The 21965-nt window shown below is 44.9% G+C and overlaps 2 protein-coding genes across 29 annotated transcripts in view; both read left to right on the forward strand.

The window, feature by feature from the left end:
* Window positions 1-21965, forward strand: part of LOC106825028 (class I histocompatibility antigen, Gogo-B*0101 alpha chain) — a 192503-nt gene that overhangs the window by 78139 nt on the left and 92399 nt on the right. The window lies entirely within an intron of this gene.
* On the forward strand, window positions 702-4310 carry LOC106825024 (saoe class I histocompatibility antigen, A alpha chain-like). Of its 4 annotated transcripts, none has more exons than XM_070515280.1 (8): window positions 702-965; window positions 1264-1533; window positions 1747-2022; window positions 2652-2927; window positions 3051-3164; window positions 3607-3639; window positions 3787-3824; window positions 3995-4310. In XM_070515280.1, the coding sequence occupies exons 1-6, from the start codon at window positions 893-895 to the stop codon at window positions 3618-3620; spliced, it is 1023 nt and encodes a 340-aa protein (XP_070371381.1). In that variant the 5' UTR covers window positions 702-892; the 3' UTR covers window positions 3621-3639; window positions 3787-3824; window positions 3995-4310. The 4 variants fall into 4 exon arrangements, with proteins under 4 accessions (XP_070371381.1, XP_070371378.1, XP_070371379.1 ...); XM_070515277.1 differs by having other exon boundaries at window positions 727-965; window positions 1264-1665; window positions 3990-4310; XM_070515278.1 differs by having other exon boundaries at window positions 727-965; window positions 1264-1665.

Genomic DNA, 21965 nt, shown 5'->3' on the forward strand with positions numbered 1-21965 from the left:
CAGGAGTGAGAGGGTGGTGGAGACTAAGGGGAGAAGAGGGCCTGAGGGGTGAGAGGGACAGAGAGAAGGGCTGGAGGAGCAGCGGTGAGGAGAAGAAGCAGAGGGAAAGAACTCTAAAGCAGTGGAATCCTCAGATTTAAACATATTGTTTCATGGAACTTTAATACATATATCTACAAGCCTAGCAGGGTATTCTTTGCATTGATATTTACTACCTTCTGTGGGGCTGCCTAAAAATGAATTGCCTTGTTAAGTTAATCAGTTTAAAAAATAAGAGTCCCAATAAAAAATGCACACTGCTTAGATGTGAATAATTCACAAAAATGTTACCACCTACAAACATAGGTTCTTTACCTATGAGGTAAAATAAAAACGGAAACGCCAGGCTTATGGCAAGGAAAGGGTCTTTATTTCGGGTGACATCAGCCAGGAGACGAAGAATGAGCCCTCAAATTTGTTTCGTGCCATCTCATCTCCCTGAAAGAGGGGAGGTGAGGGGTTTTAAAAGTAAGAGGAGGAGAAGGGGCTGAGCCCAGCCTGGGGGTCTCTCCCTGGTTTCCTCAGACAGCCCCCAGGCCAGGACTCAGGGAGACCGGGAGCCAAAGAGCTCTCGGTGCAGGAGGAGAGGGGTCAGCGCAGAGTCCCAGGTCCCCGGACGTGGCTCTCGGGGTCTCAGACCCGAGGGCGGAGTCTGGGGTAGAGAAGCTCTGTGTTGGGGATCCATGTGATTCATGCATGTCTTCCTCTCACAAACTGCGTCAGCTCCTCCTCTGCCTGGAGACTCATGACATGACCTCAGTTCTCACTCCCATTGCGTGTCGGGTTTGTAGAGAAGTTCATCAGCGTCACCGCCATTTGTGGCCTGGACTCAGATTCTCCCCAGACCCCGAGGATGCGGGGGAAGGGGCCCCCAACCTTCCTCCTGCTGCTCTCGGGGGCCCTGACCCTGACCGAGAACTGGGCAGGCGAGTGCGGGTCGGGAGGAAACGGCCTCTTTGGGGGGCGGAGCGAGGGGACCGCGCGGCAGGGGCGCAGGACCCCCGGGGAAGGCGCGTCTCCTGGAACGCAGCCCAGACCTCCCAACCGGGTCCCATCTTGACCCCTCCCTTTTCTCGCCCCCTCCTCTCACCCACTGGGGTCTCCCATCTCCCCTTTTCCGTCTCACGGCCCCCTACTCCTCCCCGCTCCCGGCCCCATCACCCTCGGATCCGGACCCGCGCCGGGAAGCGGATCGGCCGGGTCTCAGCCCCTTCTCGCCCCCAGGCTCCCACTCTATCAGGTATTTCTACACCGCCGTGTCCCGGCCCGGCCGCGGGGAGCCCCGCTTCATCGCCGTCGGCTACGTGGACGACACGCAGTTCGCGCGGTTCGACAGCGACGCCGCGAGTCCGAGGATGGAGCCGCGGGCGCCGTGGATGGAGCAGGCGGGACCGGAGTATTGGGAAGAGCAGACGCGGGGCATCAAGGACACTGCACAGAGTTTCCGAGTGGGCCTGAACAACCTGCACAGCTACTACAACCAGAGCGAGGCCGGTGAGCGACGAGAGGGCCCGGGTCCAGGTGACGTCCCCCCATCCCCACGGACGGGCCGGGGTCTCCCCGAGTCTGCGCGTCTGAAATTCATCCCTATGTTGCGGGACCCGCCCGGCCCCCGACCCAGGAAAGGTGGGCAGGGACTTTTCTCCATTTTATTTTCAGTTTCGGTTTCCTCGGTGGGGACGGGGCTAACTTCAGGGGCCGGGTCAGGGTCTCACACACTCCAGGAAATGTATGGCTGCTACATGGGGCCGGACGGGCGCCTCCTCCGCGGGTACAGTCAGTACGCTTACGACGGCGACGATTACATCGCCCTGAACGAGGACCTGCGCTCCTGGACCGCGGCGGACACGGCGGCTCAGATCACCCGGCGCAAGTGGGAGGAAGCCGGTGAGGCGGAGATCTACAGAAACTACCTGGAGGGCAGGTGCGTAGAGTGGCTCCTCAGATACCTGGAGATCGGGAAGGAGACGCTGCAGCGCGCAGGTAAGAGGGGCCGGGGCCGCGGGACTCCTGATCTCCCTCCGGGCTGGGGGCCTCCTTCGCGGAGCTGAGGACAATGGAATGACGCTTGAATACGCCCATCTCGTGGGTCTGGAGACTGAGTCTCCCTGAGTTTTCAGATCTAGTATCAGAGCGTGACTGGGCCAGAGGGCCTCCTTTCTCTCAGGGTCAGTTAAGGGAGGCAGTCTCTCTGGAATGGAGGGGGAAAACCATCCCTGAAATAACTGGCAGTTAGTTTCCTTTGACTGTGGTAGTGGGTCCAGGAACAATGGGGACTTTCTCTCCAGGCCTTGTTCTCTGCCCCATACCCGATGTGTTTGAGGGCTGACTCCAGCTTTCCTGAGTCACTCAGTCTCCACTCAGGTCAGGATCAGAAATCCCTTTTCTACCCCTCAGAAACTTGCCTCTTACCTGGGGTGTCTCAACCTGATTCTTGAATTTTCCAAAGAATGGAGATTATTTCAGAAGGCTGCATCCAGGCTGGTGTCTGGGTTTTGTGTTCCCTTCCCTCACTCCAGTTGTTCTGTCCATTCTCAGGGTGGTCACATGACCACTGCTTCAGTGGCCCACACAGATGCAAAGTTGCTGAATTTTCTGATCCTTCTCCTTAGAACCTCCAAAGACGTATGTGACCCACCACCCCATCTCTGACCGTGAGGTCACCCTGAGGTGCTGGGCCCTGGGCTTCTACCCTGCGGAGATCACCCTGACTTGGTACCAAGATGGGGAGGACCTGACCCAGGACAAAGAGCTTGTGGAGACCAGGCCTGCAGGGGATGGAACTTTCCAGAAGTGGGCTGCTGTGGTGGTGCCTTCTGGAGAGGAGCAGAGATACACGTGCCATGTGCAGCACGAGGGGCTGCCTGAGCCTGTGACCCTGAGATGGGGTAAGGAGGGAGGCGTGGGCTCAGAGCCTCTTCTCAGGGAAATCAGGAGCCTTTCTGGAGACCTTCAGCAGGGTCAGGGCTGAGAGCTGGGGTCAGGGCCCTCACCTTCCCTTTTCTTACCAGAACGGCTGCCTCAGCCCACCATCCCCATTGTGGGCATCGTTGCTGGTCTGGTTCTCTTTGTGGTCACTGGAGCTGTGATGGCTGGAGCTGTGATCTGGAGGAAGAAGTGCTCAGGTAGGGGAGGGGTGTGGTCTGAGTTTTCTTGTCCCACTGCAGAGTTTCAAGCCCAGCTAGAAGTTTGCCTGCCTCCTTAATGGGAAGTCCCATCCACAGTCACATGTGCTTTCCTCATCTGGAGCCCTATTTGCTAACACTTACTCTTTAATAAAGCACGTATGAAAATGGAGGACAAATTTATCACCTTGGTGAGTCTGGTGATGGGGACCTCATTCCTAGCAGTCACAGGACAGAGGGGAAGGTCCCTGCTGAGGACAGGCATCCAGGAGGGTGGTTGGTCCAGTCCCCACACATGTACTTTCCTCATGTTTCCTGATCCTGCCCTGGGTCTGTAATCCCATACTGGAAACTTCTGTGGGGTACAGGACTAGGGGGTTCTTTTAGTACCTCATGGCCCTGCGTTTTTCTTTGCTTCTCACAGCATGTTTTCTTCTCACAGGTAGAAAAGCGTAGAGCTACTCTCAGACTGCAGGTAAGGATGGACCGGGGTTGATCCCTCAGACCTTTGGGATAGTGTAGACAGGAGCCCATGGGGGGAGCTCACCCATCCGGTAGTTCCTCCTTTAGTCTCATCTCCTGTGGACTCTGACCGTGTCCTGTTTTGTTGTACTCCACACAGCGACAGTGCCCAGGGATCTAAACTGTCTGTCAAGACAGGTGAGAGTCTCGCGGCCTGACGTGAGGAGGGGTTGGGGCAGAGGGGAGAGGACAGGGTTATGGAGATTCTTTGGCTGGGACATTTTGAGCATTTGGTGGGCTGTTCAGAATGTCACCAGTTACAGTGACTGACTCAAATTTGTTCATGCTTATTTTCTTCCATAGCGCAGGACAACTGCCTTGTGGGAAGTGAGTGATGCAAGATTTGTTCCCGTCCTACCTGCCATTGTGACTTCTAGAACGTTTGACTTTTGTTTCTGCAAAGGGTGCCTGAATATGTCTGCATTCCTATTAACATAGTGTGAGGAAGTGGGTAGACTGGTCTCCCCCGTGACCCCCTCCCACACTGACCTGTGTTCTCTTCCCTGATTGACTTTCCTGTTCCAGCAGAGGTGGGGCTGGGCCGTCTCCATCCCTGTCTTTACTTCATGTTGCCCTGAGCTGCAGCTTCTTACTTCTTAATTGCAAATAAAGATCTGTATACAAGTTTGTTTTTTCAAATTCTTGCCATGAAGGATTGATAGGTTAATTAAATAACAGTTCTAAAATTTAGGAGAGGAAATAAATGGAAGCAATGAGAACCTTCCAGAATTCTTGTGTTCGCTGTGCTGGTTCTGTTGCAGGTGGGGACAGGAGAAGGCTGTGAGGAGCCGAGTGTGGATGGGGCCTGTGTCCACTCAGTGCGCAGTGCATCGTGGGCTTTGACATGGTCACTCCTAGGCTGGGTCATCCCTCTGCTCCTTTCTTCTTGTCGCTTCAGTAGAACCTTGTCCCATGAGGACCTGTGATCACAGGGACAGGGACATCACCCAGGCCTTGTTGTGTCTCCAGGAGACTGTGGGCAGTGGGGCTTCAGGTGGTCTTGTCAGCCTAGGCTCAGGTCTGGGTCCAGCCCTCAGCCCCTGTCTTTTGGGTGTTTACTTGTTGTTTCTTTGTTTCTGTAGAGGATTGTGCCTGTTCTTGTTCTTGTGTATGAGTTCATGTCTCATTCTCTTCTAGGTGCCTCCTGTCTCTGACGGCAGCAGGGGTCCTTTGGCCTGTCGTTGTCCCCACAGGACCAGGCAGCCCTGCACACAGGCATCTGGTGTCCAGAGATGAGTTTGCAGACTGGTCCAGCTCTGTTCTCCTTTGAGGGCTTGATTGTCGTTTCCACCTTTCCCCAACCTCTCAAAGGAGCGAGATTCTGGAATGATCAGAGAAGTGGGATCCCATAATTTCTCATCCTAGATGAGTTCATGTTGGGATTCTTCTCCTCTGCAGCCTGCCATCTCTCTCGGACATTAGCTCCAGTCATCCTAGTGCTGGCTCCAGTCCAAATGCACGATTTAAAAGCAGAGTCTACTTTAGATTTATATTTGGTTGGAAAATAGCATCCATAGGTCAAGGATCATTGTTTTTTGAAGAGAGAAATGTAATTGTGTGCTGTGGTGTGCAGGAGGGTTGGTGTGGGAGGGAGAGATGGAGCGGGGGAGGGGAGAACAGTACTTGTGAGAAAAGTACAGGCGGCATTGATGTCAAGGTGAGTGTACATTGTGCTGTAGCTGCCACAAAACAGCATGTGGTCTGAGGTTACATTAATAAAGATACTATATTTAGAATAGGGAGGTGCTCTACACTGATCATTCATTCAATAGAAATTGGTTGTGTGCTGGATGTATGACACACTATTTTTGCAACTGGGAAAAATCATTGAAGTGAAAAAAGAATACTTGCTGGCCTTGTGGAACATATGCTCTAGTGGGAAGAGACAGACTATATGCTATAAACATAGTGAATAAGGAAAATGTTTATGATAGAAGGTGGTAAGTGCTATGGCAAAAATGCACTGGGGAAGACGATCCAGAGGGTAGTGGTGGGCACAGGGAAGATGGCTGTTTTAATTTGGGTGGTCAGTGGGGGCCTCACTGGGAAGGTGCTTTGAAGAAAGATGTGAAGGACGTGAGGAATTATCCACGAGGATGTCTGGGGGAAGTTCTTTCCAGGTGGGGGAACCTCCAGTGCAGATGCGCTAGGACAGGAGTGTGTCTGTGTTTTCTGGGAAGAGCGAGGAGGCCAGTATAGATGGAACAGAGAGTAATTGACATGAGATAGAGGTGTGGCCAGACCATAAAGGCCTGGAGGATGTTAGAAGAGTTTGCGCCTCTGCTCTGAGTGAGATGGGGAGTTACACGACAGTTTAGAGCAGGAGAGGGACGTGGTATGACGTCTCCTTTAGAGGATCACTGTGGCTGCTGTGCTGAGAGCAGAACTGGGAGGCAAAGGGGGAGGGAGGCCCTAGGGAGGCAGCAGGAACCAGGGCAGGGTTCCAGGCTGGAGGTGGCCACGGCTTCTGCTGGTGTGAGGGGTGGAAAGAGTGGGAAGTGACTGCATCTGGATACATCCTGAATATGGACCTTGCAGCATTTCCTAATGGATTAATCTGGGGAATGCAAAAGTCATGGAGGGCACCCAGAATTTCAGGTTGTGCAAGTAGAAAGATGGAGTTGCTGTCAGCAGACCTGGGGAAGACTATGGAAGGAGCATGTTTGAGAGAAACGTTATGAGCATTTGGTTTGAGATGTTGGAGCTGAGATGTCTATTAGAAAAACAAGTGAGATAGAAGGTTGGCAGTTGGATAGATGAGTCTGGAGATTAGGAGAAATGTCTGGGCTGTAGAAATAGATTAGGGAAGTGACACCATATAAATGATATTCAAAGACTTAAGAACAGATGAGATCACTAAGGGAGTGATGGCTATAGATGAGAAAAGAACGAGGACCGAACTCTGGACCCCCCCAGTGGTAAGGGATCTGATCAGACCACACACCCAGGGCAGACTGCACAGTTCTGACACTCTGTTCAGAAGGCACGGAGACCAGGAAGAACAAAACTTTCCTGTGCACAGGAATCCCCTGGACATCTCGTTAAGATGCAGAGAGTTTGGAGTACAACTGGAGAGCACAGAGTCTGGAGATTCTATGTTTATAACAAGGTCAGTGCTGATGCTGCTGGTCTTCAGACAATATATTTAGTAGCAAGAATGTAGGCTAGGATTCTCTCAACAGCCTCAGGGCATCAGCCTCATGTGTAGGGCTTCTTAAATAAGCGATTATTTGGTGGATACTCTGAGATGGTGGGTCTTGGAGAGGTCTGAGTATTTTGTAAGAAGCCCCACAGCAATTGCTGGTGCTCAGCCCTCGTCACTGGGCTCTTTCTGGTGACAGCCCCCATCCTCAAGCTATCTGGGACACCTCAGCCATCTCATTAGCATACCAAAGTCACTCTCATCACTCAGGAGATTCCAAGGGTTTTAGGAGCTCTATGCCAGGAACCAGGGACAAAGACTTTTATTATACCACAGGACACCCCCTAGTCTTCGACTACATCCCCCTTATATCAAAAGGATTGGTAATGGTTAAAATATGCTGGCACGTTACTAGAGCCCCATTCAGTCATTAACATTTAGTCCAGTCCATCATCCTATTGTATGAGAATGTCTCGCAGAGTGAAGTCACTCAGCTTTGCAGGCTTCCTTTCCATCTTGTCTGGTTCCAGAAGCAGAAATGGTCTCAGCAATATATGGCTTCACACATTCAGGCATCTGGATAATTGAGCTAAGAGACAATATCATCTCTTGCTCAGACCTCTTTTGAGGTGTTAATGTAATATTGGGTTTCTTTCATTACATAAAACGTCTATTCATTCCTTTACCCTCATCTAGTGTTTCTATTCTCCATTTTTACCAAACGTCTATATCTTTGGAAAGAACATTAGGTTTGCTTGCTGTGCCACAGGCGGCAATACTAGTCTAGCCATCCCTCTCCCTCAGTCCACTCCCATTCATAGAAGAGAGGGTCCCGTAGATACAGAACTAGTAGGCTGACCACAAGGAAATATAGCCGTCATTCACTGTCACCCCATTCACTGTCAGATGGGGTGAAGGCAGGAACTTCCTCCTTTAGGTCCTTAGGAATTCTGACATAGGGGTTTAAAAATATAGTTACAATTTCTTGCTTAGGAATCATTCCTGTTTCTGGCACTTGTCATTGCATCTCTGTCCTGAGACCACTGCATTGGCTAGGAAAAAAGAAAGTGGCGTAGAGATATAATCATACTAACTTCCTCTCCACTTGGGAAAAATAAGATTGCATAGCATCCTGCCCCACTCCTCCTCCCCAGATCCTCCAGGGAAGAGAGAGGAAACACAGTGACTGCAAAGAAGATGTTGTCTGCTCACCTTGGAGCTGCTATCCATAAACCAAGCAGCTCTGTGTAGGTCAGTTGAGAGGTGTTTATAGGACATTGTCCAAGTGACGATAGAATCCAGCAGCTCCTCATGCAGTTCCAAAGTCAGATGTAGGACAAAAGAGGCTCCCTGCTCGTGTGTGTATCCTTCCTGCATTTCCCTGGTAGCATGATCCTGTATAAACCATTTCCACTTTTTAATGGAACTCTTCTGGGCACTGTCCTCTCTATGAGTGTTTCTCCGACATTTTCCAAGACAACGTGGGTATTTCACATTCGAGATTATTTTATGTCTTTCAGTCATAAGGGCAGTTTCAATTAATGTCCAGTAGGAATCTAGTAACTGCCCCTCGAATTGAACTTCTCTAGTTCAGATCATCACTGGGAGATGCTCAGGGGCCTTTGCCAGAGCTCCAGTGCCCGCTCCACCCAGGGCTCTTGTGCAGAGAGTGTGTCTGCACTGCACTCCAGCTTCTGTTCTACACTGTTTGGTTTCCACTGAGCATGTCCAGTTAATATTGCTTGAAGGATGGATTTACATGCCTTCTGTTTTACAATAGTAGTTAGAGAATGTGTTCCCATGTCAGACATGATATCCCTTCCAACGAAACATTCAGGTAAAGGAGACACAACCTCTTCACTTAAAGCCTGTTTAAACATTCCATTTTCATCCTGATTTTCACCTTAATCCTATCAACACTTACATTTCTATATTCTCTCAACCTAATTGTAGCCTATGGTAGGGCTTCATCGAGAGGTTTTGGTGCCACAGTGCTTGGGGCTCCTGTGTAAAGGAGTCCTGGACACTTCTCTCTCCACCCCTGACCCTTTCACCCATTCTGTGTACAAGGCTCTGGATACCCTTAGAAGGATAAAGCCAAACTACCTTGGTCATTGTCATCTTTAGCTTGATTAATCTGCCTGCCTATTGCAGGTCAGGGTTCTCATTGTGAGTTTTGCCTTCCTGCTTTTTAAATTCCTCCAAACTGGCATAAATGGAGCCATGTTGTTTGGGGTCCTTTAATGTTGGACCGGCAAGGGGTCCCTTTGGTTCGCCCAACCTTCAGTTGTGCTGCGTTAAGACCTTTGTTTTAACCTCATCAATGTTTGCTTTATTAATTACATTGCTTAATAATCATTTGTGTTAGGGTTCTCCAGAGAAACAGAACCAATAGGCTATATATGAACCAATAGGGTACATATAATATGATATAAGGAATTGGCTCGTGTGATTATGGAGGCTGAGAAGTCCTTTAATCTACCCTCTGCAAACTGGAGACCAAGGAAAGCCAGTGACGTAATTCAGTTTGAGTCTGAAGTCCTGAGAACACGGGAGCCAATGGTGTAAAAAAGTCCCATTCTGAGGGCAGAGGACCGACATTCCAGCTCCTGCAATCAGGCACAAAAAAGGAGTAAATTCTCCCTTCCTCCACTTTTTGTTCTGTTCAGGCCATGAGTGGATTGGATGATGCCCACCGACACTGGGCAGGGCAGTCTGCTTTACTGAGTCTGCTGATTCAAATACCAATCTCATGTGGAAACACCTTCACAGACACACCCAGAAATAATGTTTAGCCAAATATCTGGCACCCTGTGACCCAGTCAGGTTGACATATAAAATTAACCATCACAAGTCCATCGGTTGTCAGCCTAGCACTGATGAGCATCTCCTTAATCCATACTTAATCTCCAAATAAGGACAATAACAAGGTCGTCATTTCACTTAGCATGATTTAAGTATCCTGTGTACAACTGAAAGTGCTCTGACATCTTCCCTAGAAGAGGAGGTAAAGTCCTTGAGTGATGTTTATTCTTCTCCTTGTAAATACCATGATGTAAAATTAACAGTACTTAAATCCTATGATATAAAATCAATACATCTTATGCTACATGATAAGGGAATGAGAGGAAAGAAAACTAAGGTATTATACACACACACACAACCTTTTCATTATTCATAGCAAAATAAGAAGGAAATACTAATGACAATTCCAGTCCTTGTTTCTTTGACTGGTTACATGGTTATAGCTGGTAATTATAACTGCCTTCTTCTGCTATCTGCTCTGTTCTTCCTTTGCCTTCAGTAAGCACTTCAGCTGGTCATGGTCCTTTTCCTGGTAGGCTCACCCAAACCTTCCTTTTGAAGGGTCTGGACCATTAGTATTCCTGCTCAATGGGGATTTTATAATTTTCCATTTTCCTTGAGCACAGGGCATGGTAAAACTAAAAGATGCCCTCAGTGTTCTCCTGTGTTCCAGACATACCCTTTCTTACCTCCATTGTGGAACAGTAGTCCAATTTCCCCTTGGTAATCAGGACTGATCTCCTCACCCAGCACCATAACTCCCTTCTTTGCCTGTTCATTCAGAAGCATAAGGAGCCCCAAGTGGCCAGATGGAAGTCTCAGGTTCCAGCTCAATGGAATCTTTGTTGTGTCTCCTGGTGGAAGCACTCCCCCTTCTGAATTAAGACCTCTAGGCCAGCAGAGCATAAAGTTGTGGGAACAGGAGGCAAAAATTTTGCTAATGGGTCACTAGGAGTAATAGTGAGTGTTGCTATTCCCATTACCACCAGTTGGTTCCTAGACCTGTGAAGCCTGGCTATGGGAGAAAGAGCACCATATATTGGATGCTGATTCAGAGCATATGAGCCATCTGGAGAGCCTTGCCTCAGCCCTGCAAAGTATTGCAACCTAGCTGGTGCTATCACTGGGTCTTCAAAAGGCCATTCCACCATTCTACCAAAGCGGGATTGTGGGGAATGTGGTAAAACACCTGAATTCCGTGAGCGTGGGCCCATTACCACATTTCTTTTGCTGTGAAATGAGTTCCCTGATCAGAAGCAATGCTGTGTGAAATACCATGGTGGTGGATAGGGCATTCTGTAAGTCCGCAGATGGTAGTTTTGGCAGAAGCAGTCTTTGTGGAAAAGGCACGTCTGTATTGAGAGTAACTGTCTATTCCAGTAAGGATGAAATGTTGCCCCTTCCATGATGGAAGCAGTTCAATATAATCAACCTGCTACCAGGAAGCTTGATGGCACCCCAGGGAATGGTGCCATATCAGCACTCAGTGTTGGTCTCTGCTGCTGGCATATTGGGCACTCAGCAGTGGCAGTAGCCAGCTCATCCTTGGTGAGTGGAAGTCCATGTTTCTGACCCCATGCATAACCTTCATCCCTGCCACTATGGCCTCTTTGTTTATGACCCCACTGGATGATTATGGGGGTGGCTGGGGAAAGTGGTTGACACGTATCTACAGAATGGGTCATCCTATCTACTTGATTATTAAAATCCTCCTCTGCTGAGGTCACCCTTTGGTGAGCATTCACATGGGACACAAATATCTTCACATTATTTACCCATTCAGAGAGGTCTACCTACATACCTCTTCCTCAGATTTCCTTGTCACCAATTTTTCAATCACGTTCCTTCCACATCCCATCCAGGCAAACCATTGACTACAGCCCAGGAATCTGTATACACTTGCATATCTGACCATTTCTATTTCCAAGTGAACAACCAGGTGACGTCTTGAAATTCTGTCCTCTGGGAGGGTTTCCCTTCACTGCTGTCCTTCAGGGATGTCCCAGAAAAGGCCTTTGTAGTGCTGCAGCTGTCCACTTTTGGGTGGTATCTGAATATTGTGCAGAACCGTCTGTAAACCAGGCCTGAGTTTTCTCTTCCTCTGTCAACTGATTGTAGGGAACTCCCCATCAAGCTATAGGTGCAGGCTGCGACAGAGAAGGTAGTGTAGCAGGACTTTGTAAGGTAGTGGGGACCATGGGATTTGGACTCCTTGTTCATTTAACCTAGTTGTGTCCTCAGCACCTGCTCATGCCTAATTGTGTATATACCGCTTCCATTTGATGATAGAGTGCTGCTGTGCATGTCCAACTTAATGGCTTGGTGAATCAAATAACACCCTTTTCATGATGGGCAACTCAGGTTGCATAGTAACTTGGTGGCCCATGGTTCTGTGTTCAGTCTCTACTAAGGCACAGTAGCAGACCAAGAGCTGTTTCTCAAAAGGAGGTTAGTTATCTGTAGAGGATGGCAGGGCTTTGCTGCAAGATCCTAAGGGCCTGCACTGTGATTCACCTGTAGGGATCTGCCAAAGGCTCCAACCAGCTTGTGTACCTGATACTGACACATCAAGCACCACTGGATCTGCTCACTCATATGGTCCAAGCAGCAGAGCAGCTTTCACAGCAGCCTGGACCTGTTGCATAGCCTTCTCTTCTTCCGGGCCCCACTCAAAACTAGCAGCTTTTCAGGTCACTTTGTAAATGGGCTAGAATAACACACCCAAATGAGAAATACGTTGCCTCCAAGATCCAAAGAGGCCCACTAGGCATTGTGCTCCTTTTGGTTGTATGAGGGGCCAGATGCAACAACTTATCCTTCACCTTAGAAGGGAGATCTTTTTTTCCCCAGTTCTACTGACATACAATTGACTATAACATTGTATGAGTTTAAGGTGTACAGTGTGATGATTTGATACATGTATGTATTGAAAAATGATGACCACAAAAGCGTTAGTTAACATCTCCATCACCTGATATAATCACCTTCCTTTTTTTGGTATTGGGAACATGTAATTTACTCTCTTAGCAACTTTCAAGTATATAATATAGTATTGTTAAGTATAGTCACCATGCTGCACATTAGATCCTCAGAGCTTATTCAGTTTATAGCTGGAAGTTTGTTTCCTTCACCAACATGTCACCATTTCCCCCACCCCCATCCCCTGGCCACTACCATTCTACTCTCTGTTTCTGAGTTTGGCTTTTTTAGATTCCGCATGTAAGTGAGATCATACAGTATTTGCTTTTCTCTGTCTCACTTCTTTCATTTACCATAATGCCCTCAAGGTCCATCCATACTGTCGTAAAAGGTGAGATTTCCTTCTTTCACAGGGCTGAATATTATTCCATTGTATTTATGTCCACACCACATCTTTATCCATTCATCCACGGAAGGACACTTAGACTGTTTCCACGTGTTGGCTATTGCGAATTATGCTACAGGGAACTTGGGAGAGTAGAAACCTCTTTGAGATCCTGATTTCATTTCCTTTGGATATATACCCAAAATTGGGCCTGCCGAGTCACATGCTAGTTCTATTTTTAATTTTTTGAGGAATGTTCATACTGTTTTCCATAACGGCTGTACCAGTTTATAGTCTCATCGACAGTGCACAAGGATTACCTTTTCTCCACATCCTCACCAAGACTCATCTCTTGTCTTTTTGATAATAGTCATTCTAATCAGTGTGAGGTGATATGTCTTTGTGGTTTTTATCTGCATTTCCCTAGTTAGAGAGGTTGAGCATCTTTTCATGTACCTTTTGGCCATTTGTATGTCTTTTCTGGAAAAATGTCCATTCAGGTTCTCTGCCCATTTTCTTCCTTCCTTCCTATCTTTTTTTTAAAGATTGGCATCTGAGCTAACATCTGTTGCCAATCTTCTTCTTCTTCTCCTTCTCCTCCTCCTCCTCCTCCTCCTGCTCCTCCTCCTTCTCCTCCTCCTCCTCCTCCTCCTCCTCCTCCTCCTTCTTCTCCTCCTTCTCCTTCTCCCTCTTCTTCTCCTTATTTTTTTCTTCTTCTCCCCAAGGCCTCTCAGTACACAGTTGTATATTCTAGTGGTATGTCCATCTGGTTCTGCTATGTGAGACACCACCTCAGCATGGCTTCATGAGTGATGCTAGGTCCATGCCCAGGATCTGAACCGGCAAAACCCTGGGCCGCCGAAGCAGAGCACATGAACTTAACCACTCAGCCATGGGGCTGGCCCTTCTGCCGTTTTCCAGTCTGACTTTTTTTCTTTTGCTATGGAGTTGCATAAGTTCTTTCTATATTTTGATATTAATCCATATCAGATAGATGGTTTGCAGATATTTTCTTTCATCCTGTAGGTTGCCTTTTCATTTTGTTGATTGTTTCTTTGCTGTGTAGAAGCTTTGTAACTTGATGTAGTCCCACATATTTATTTTCGCTTTTGTTGCTTTTGCTTTGGTGTCATATTTAAAAAATCATTGCCAAGACCAGTGTTAAGAAGGTTTTCCTCTATGCTTTCTTCTAGGAGTTTTACAGTTTCAAATCTTACATTTAAGACTTTAATCCATTTTGAGATAATTTTTGTGAGTGATATAATTTATGGGTCCATTTTTATTCTTCTGAGTGCAACTATTTAGTTTTTCCAACAATATTTATTAGAGAGACTATGCTTTCCCGCTGAGCATTCTTGGTTTTCTTATCAAATATTAGTTGACCATATACGTATGTGAGGGTTTATTTTTGGGCTCTTGATTCTGTTCCATTGGTCCATGTGTCTATTTTTATGCCAGTACTATGCTGTTTTGATTACTAGAGCTTTGTAATATAGTTTGAAATCAGGAAGTGTGATGCCTCTAGCTTTGCTCTTTTTTCTTAGGATTGCTTTGACTGTTTGGGGTCTTTTGTGGTTCCATACAAGCCTTAGGATTTTTTTTCTATTTCTGTGAATAGAATTTTAGCATTTTGATAGGCATTGTATTGAATCTGTATATTGCTTTGGGTGGTATGGACATTTTAACACTATTAATTCTTCCAATCCAGCAACATGGGATAGCTTCCCATTCATGTGTGTTTTCAGTTTTTTCCATCAAAATCTTATAGTTTTCAGTGTGCAGGTTTTTCATTTCCTATTGTAAATTGGATTGTTTAATTTATTTCTTTTTCAGATATTTTCTTGTTTGTATATAGATATGCAACTGATTTCTGTATACAAAAGTCAGTCGTTGTCTTATATAGCAACAAGAACAAATGGAATTGGAAATTAAAAACACAAAACTATTTACCTTAGCATCCACCCCAAATGAAAATTTAGGTAAAAATCTAACAAAATATGTATATGACCTATATGAGAAAAATCACAAACCTCTGATGTTAAAGAAGAGCTAAATAAGTGGAGAAATATTCCATGTTCATGGATAGGAAGATGTCAATATTCCCAGTTTTTCAAGAGGTCAGTTCTTCTCAAATTGATGTATAGGTTCAGTGCAATCCCAATAAAAATCCCAGCAAGTTATTTCGTGGGTATCGACAAAATGATTCTAAAGGTTATACAGACAGGCAAAATATCCTAATAGCCAACACAATATTGAAGGATAAGAAGAAATTTGGAGGACTGACACTACTTAACTTCAAGACATTGTAAACCTACAGTAATCAAGACAGTGTGGTGTTGGTGAAATAATAGGTAAATAGATCAATGGAACAGAATAGAGAGCCTACAATAGCCCACATAAATATAATCTACTGATCTTTGACGGGTAGCAAGGCAATACAATGGAGCAAAGACAATCTTTTCAACAAATGTTGCTGTAACCACTGGATGACATCCACGTGCAAGAAAATGAATCTAGACCCAGATCTTACACACTTCACAAGAATTAACTAAAAATGGATTATAGACCTAAATGTAAAATGCAAAACTATAAAACTCCTAGAAGATAACGTGGGAGAAAATCTTGATGACCTTGGGTATGGTGATGACTTTTTAGACACAAAACCAAAGGTGCAATTTATGAAAAAAGTGACAAACTGAACTTCATTAAAATTAAAAATTTCTGCTCTGTAAAAGACAACATCAAGAGAATGAGAAGACAAACCACAGACTAGGTGAAAATATTTGCAAAAGACACATCTGATAAAGGTCTGTTACCCAAAATATCCAAAAAAATCTTAAAATTCAAAAGTAAGAAAACAACCTGAATGAAAAATGGGTCAAGTATTTTAACAGTGATACCTATCAAAGAAGATATACAGGTGGCAAATAATCATATGAAAAGATGCTACACATCATGTTAGCAGGGAAAAGCAAAACAACCATGAGGTACAACTACACACCTTTTAGAGTGGTCAAAATACAGAACATTGACAACACCAAGTGCTGGTAAGGATGTGGAGCAACAGGAACTGCATACACAGAAACATGACCCCAAACCACACACAAGGGAAGTGACCCCTGTCCTTTCAGCCCCAGGTCCAGATCTGAAAGAGTTCAGGTTTCCCATTTCAGGTGATAATACAGCAGGTTGGAAAGAAGTACCGGATACAGACAAGAAAAATAGAAGCAGAGAGGGAGATTTAAGGAAATGAGTGACAATTTGAAATGGGGTGATTAGGTAGGTGAAATTTGAGCAAGTCTTGAAAGAGGTGAGGAGCTTGGCCAGGCAGTTAACTGGGGAAGAGTGTTTTGCTGGGATCGTCCTTTGCCCACACCTGGGCTCACACTGGGGTGGGCACTATAGCTGCAGCGGAACTGAAGCCATGACTTCCTGGAAGAGAGTAGAGATCTGGATTTCTGTATCCTGACCAAGTCACTTGCCTGGGGCTTCCTGGCATGGAGGTTGCTGGGAAAGAAGAGAAGCTGAGGTGGGGTCCCATTGTTATCCTTCTCCTGTTGTCTTACTTTCTCAAAGCCAGTGCCCCCAGGGTTGTGGTGATTCAACTGGAGGACCCTGCGATGCATAACATTTGACTTCCCACCTGCTAACATCACTCTGACCTGGCTGTGGACTCAGGAGTCAGGGAGACCTGACCTGGGTGGGAGAAGACTCACCAGGACTGGATAGTTGGGGGTCCTCCCTGGAGAGAAGCCAAGATACACCTGCCTGGTGGAGCCTGAAGGGCCCCCCTGGTGTGACCTGGTGTGAAGTGTTGTCAGAGGATAGGAGTGATGGTGGGGGCGAATCTCATCCAGACCCTGCCCATGCTCTCCACCCCTGTACCCAAGTCCCTCTCTTCCCTTCCAAATGGAGATGTGAAAATGTCCTCATTCCCCCTCTGATCACTCACATCATACCCTCATTCAGAAGTCCTTCTCACTCTAACCTCCTTCATTCCTGCTGTACCTTCTCCCATCCCAAGACTCTGACCTCTCTCTCTCTCTCCTCTTCTGCCCTCCTGTGATCCAAATGGCTCACTTCCAACTGAGGGGTGGGCTATAGGTGAGAGGCTGGGCTCTAGCTGAGGCTGGAGGAAGGAAAGGATCCTGGGCCAGGGGTCAGGGAGGAGAGATGGGCACAGACAGAGGAGAAGCCAAAGGGTTGAGGAGGTAGTGAAGGAAGATGTTTCCACATCTTCATTTTTCTCTCATAGTCCGAGGGAGCCATCCTTCCCCCAGGCCCAGGGACATGGAAAGAGCAGCAGGAATGGGGAGCTCTTCCCAGTGAGAGAAACTAAAGGCATTCCTCCCTCCCTCTTATTCCTCTTACTTTGCTGGCCAATGTTGTGCTATAAATTACACTGAGTATTTTTCACCAAATCCCAGAATCCCTAGATTTGGAGAGTCTTTGAACTTGAAAGATATAATTTAATAAAGTCTTCAAATGGACAGGAATGATACTAAGGATGTCCTAATGCCTGGAGACTTGAAATAAATGATTTAAAGAAAGAGTCAAAATATTCATGGAGAAATACTCATCAAAGTTTGACTATTAAGGACTATACTAAATAAATTATGATGTGGTGTTGAAGTCAGAGTAACTTGTTTTTGTTTAAATTTTATTTTGAAATAATTTCAAACTTAGAGACAACATGTAGGTATAGCACAAAAATAAATCCTATATACGTGTTCCCAGATTCACCAACTGGCAATGAGAGAGGAACCAGTCTAATGAGATAGGGCCATCTGGAAGGCCTCTGGCCTGACAGGATAAGGTCCCTAACCAATCAGCAACTAAAGAGAATCAGATGGAGGCCACCAAGATCCACATTCCACAGCCTCTGGACATTCTGACATTCTTAGGCTTACAATTCGGTGTAGCACCCAGAAGTTGACTAAAGGTGACCCCAGCCCCATTACCATAGTAAAAATCATACCCAGGGGGTGGAGAGGTAGCATGCTAATGATACATGCAATGCATGTGGTGGCATGTTGAACAACAGCGCAAGTGCAAGAAACCCCTCTCCCCACAAGCCATGACAAGGCGCTCCTCCCCAGCTTTTGTCTAATAAAAAGTCCCACAATGTGGCTCCCTGACAAGCTGGTCACCTGCCCCTTTCCTTGCCCCACCTTCTCCCTTGTGCCACCCTTCTGCACAAGCTAATAAGCTTTTACTTTCCTACTCCTGTTTGTTGTCTCTCTTGATTTCTATCCTGGAGGACAACAAGAACCGGATGTGCAGGTAAGAGTAACATTTTGCCACATTTGCTGCATATAATGATTTGAAAGTAAATTGCACATATCTCTGCCCCCTTACTCATAAAAATTTTAGTGTATGTTTCCAAAGAACAAGGACATTTTCTTTCATAATCAGAGCACAATAATCAAAATAAGGAAAATTAACATTGACTCAATACTACTGTGCCTATTCAAATGTCCCAATAATGTTATTTACGGTTATTTTTTTCCAGTCCAGGATCTAATCCAGGAACATGCGTTGCATTTGGTTGTCGTGTATCCTTAGTTTCCTTTTATCTGGAACAGTTCTTGAGATTTCACTTCTCTTTAAGGACCTTGGTATTTTTGTAGAGGACAGGCCCTTTATTTTATAGAGAGTCCTTCAACTTGGGTTTATCCAAAGTCTCCCCATGATTAGATTCAGGTTATGCATTTTGGGCAGGAATATTGCAGCAGTGATTCTGTATCCTTCTCAGAGCATCACATCAGGAAGCCCACTGTGGGTGATGTCAACTTCAACACTTGGTTAAAGCAGCGTCTGCCAGGTATTCTACTGTCAAGTTACTGTTTTCCTTTATAATTGAACTTGAGGGGAGAGACTTTGAAACTATGTAACTATCCTGTTCTTCAACAGACTTTCACTCACTAATTTTAGCATTGCTTGATGATTCCTGTCTGTATCAGTTATTACTACTATCGTTGCAAAACAATATTTCAAACTCCATTCTTTCTCTTATATTTGCTAGTTGGATTCCATAGTAAAGAATAGATTTTCCCTTTCTCTCTGCCCCCAATTATTTATTTGTGTGTTCATTTAATGTCAGTGTGGGTTAATAGATTCTAATTTAAATCCTTGGGTTATAGTAGAAGGATGGGTTTTTAATTCTTGATTCTGTCACTTACTTGCTTGTGTCAACTTGGACAGGTCACCAAACCTCTGTCTGCCTTAGTGTCCTCATGTGTAGAAGAAAAAGAGGAAAGCTATTTCGTAGAGTTCTTCTGAATGTCACGTATGACAGATTCTCAGAGACTTTGCACAATCTCCAAGTAATCATGCACATGTGTAGCTGGAATTCCAGAAGGAGAGGAAAGAGAGAACAGGACAGAAAAAAATATATAAAGAGGCCCAAAAGTTTCCAAAATTTGGAAACAAATATGAATTTATAGATTCAAGAAACTTGGTGAACCCAAGCGGGATATATATAAATTAAATCACACTTAGTAAAACTGAAAGAAACCAAAGATAAAAAATTTTGAGAGCAACCAGAGAAAAATGACATTACATACAAAAGAACAATTATAAGAATGATCAGCAAATGTGTTTCTAATTTATCATCAGAAACCATGGAGGTTAAAAGACAAGGAAATGACATTTTTTAAGATCTTTAAGAAAATAAACTGTTAACTTAGAATTATACACCAGTCAAAATATTCTTCAGGAATAAAAGAAAAGATATTTTCAGATAAAATAAAACTAACAGTTTATTTCAAACAAAACTCCACTAAAAAAACAAACCAGCAAAAATATTAAAAGGATTTCTTCTAGTTGAAAGAAATCATACCAGGTGGAAACTGAAATCTTCATGTAGGAAGGCATAGCCCTGATAATGATAAATACATAGGAAAAAAGAAAATTTTCTTTCAGTTTCCTTAAAATACAAGCCTCCTCCCCCCCCCCCCCATTATCAACCACCTTAACCTAATTGACGTGTATAGGACACTGTAACCAGCAACCACAGAATACAGAATTTTTTAAAGTGCTTATGGTACATTCACTAAGAGAGATCACATGTTGAGACAGAAAATAAGTAACAATAAATTTCAAAGATTTAAGTCACATGGAGTATGTTCTCTGGCCAAAATTGATTTCATTAGAAATAAATAACAAGAGGGGCCAGCCCCATGGCGCAGTGGTTAAGTGCGCACGTTCTGCTTCGGCGGCCCAGGGTTCGCCGGTTCGGTTCCTGGGTGTGGACAGGGCACCGCTTGGCAAGCTATGCTGTGGTAGGCGTCCCACATATAAAGTAGAGGAAGATGGGCATGGATGTTAGCTCAGGGCCAGTCTTCCTCAGCAAAAAGAGGAGGATTGGCAGCAGATGTTAGCTCAGGGCTAATCTTCCTCAAAAAGAAAGAAAGAAAGAAAGAAAGAGAAAAAGAAAGAGAGAGAGAGAGAGGAAGGAAGGAAGGAAGGGAGGAAGACAAAGAAAGAAAGAAAGAAAGAAAGAAAGAAAGAAAGAAAGAAAGAACAAGATATCTGGGGAATAAAACAAGTATTTGAAATTTAAAACACCCTTGTAAATAACCCATGGATGAAAGAAGATCTCACAAGGGAAACTAGAAAATATTTTCAACTGAATGATAATGAAAACATTTCTTTCAAAAATTAGGGGATACTATTTCAAGATTTTCTGTAAATGTACAGCAATTAAGACAGTGTGGTATTGGCAAAAGGTCAGAAACATAGATCAATAGAGCAGGATGGAGAGGCCAGAAATAGACCTATGCACGTATAGTCAACTGATTTTGAATATAGGTGCAAAGGTAGCCCAGTGAAGAAGGAAGTCTTTTTAACAAATGGTACTGAGACAATTGGACATCCATGTGCAAAAAATAATCACATATATATATAAACAGTACTTCACATCATATAAAAAAATTAACTCAAAATGGGTCATAGACCTAAAAGTAAAATGTAAAGCCATGAAAACTCTAGAAGAACATGAAGGAGAAAAATCTGACCTTGGGTTCAGTGATGAGTTTTTAGATAAAACACCAAAAGCTCAATCCACACACACACAAACATGATAGATTGGACTTTATCAAAATTTAAAACTTTTTACCCTACAAGAGACACTATTAATAGAATGAAAAGACAAGACACAGGCTGGAAGAAAATGTTTGGAGATCACACATATGATGAAGGACTTATAACCAAAATATATAAAGAAAATGAAAACTCAACAATTAGAAAACAAAAATTCGCAATTTAATAAGTGACTGAAAGACAGATCTTCACCAAAGAAGATATACAGGTGGCAAATAAACACCTGGAAAGCTGCTTAATATCATATGTCATTAGGGAAATACAAATTAAAGCCACAATGAGATCCTCCTGTACTACTAGAGTAGCTAAAAAAACATTATGACAATAAAATTACTGGTGAGAATGCAGAGCACCAGGAACTCTCACTCATTGTTGATGAGACTGAGAAACGGTAAAGGCAATTTGGAAGACAGGTGGAAGTTTCTCGTAAACCTAAACATACACTTACAATACAGGCCAGCCATCGCACTGCTACCCATGCATCCCAGGGAATCGGAAACTTATTTCCACAGAACAGCTGCAGGTGAAGGTTTATGGAAGCTTTATTCGTAATCATTAAAAACCATAAACAATCCAGATATCCTTCAACAGTGGAAGGATAAACAAACACAGCACACCACACACTGGAGTACCATTCAGTGATCAAAAGAAATGAACTATTGATGCATGCAACAACCTAGATCTGTCTTTTTGTTTTGTTTTGTTTTGGTTTTGGTTTTGTTTCACGAAGACTCTATTTTTTTTAGAGCAGTTTTAGGTTCACAGAAAAATTAAGAGGAAGGCACAGAGATTTCCTATGTACCCTCTGCCCCCACATACACACAGCCTCTCTTGCTATCAACATCCCTCGTCAGAGTGATGCAAGTGTTACAACTGATGAACCAACACCGACACATCACAATCACCCAAAGGCCATAGTCTGCCT

The sequence above is a fragment of the Equus asinus genome, chromosome 8 (genome assembly GCF_041296235.1).
Source record: "Equus asinus isolate D_3611 breed Donkey chromosome 8, EquAss-T2T_v2, whole genome shotgun sequence".
Lineage (NCBI taxonomy): Eukaryota > Metazoa > Chordata > Mammalia > Perissodactyla > Equidae > Equus > Equus asinus.

Coding starts and splice junctions, on each gene's coding strand:
- LOC106825024 (XM_070515277.1), top strand. CDS start 893: ATGCGGGGGAAGGGGCCCCCAACCTTCCTCCTGCTGCTCTCGGGGGCC. Junction 2,023..2,651: donor GGAGACGCTGCAGCGCGCAG/GTAAGAGGGGCC, acceptor CCTTCTCCTTAG/AACCTCCAAAGACGTATGTG. Junction 2,928..3,050: donor GCCTGTGACCCTGAGATGGG/GTAAGGAGGGAG, acceptor TTTTCTTACCAG/AACGGCTGCCTCAGCCCACC.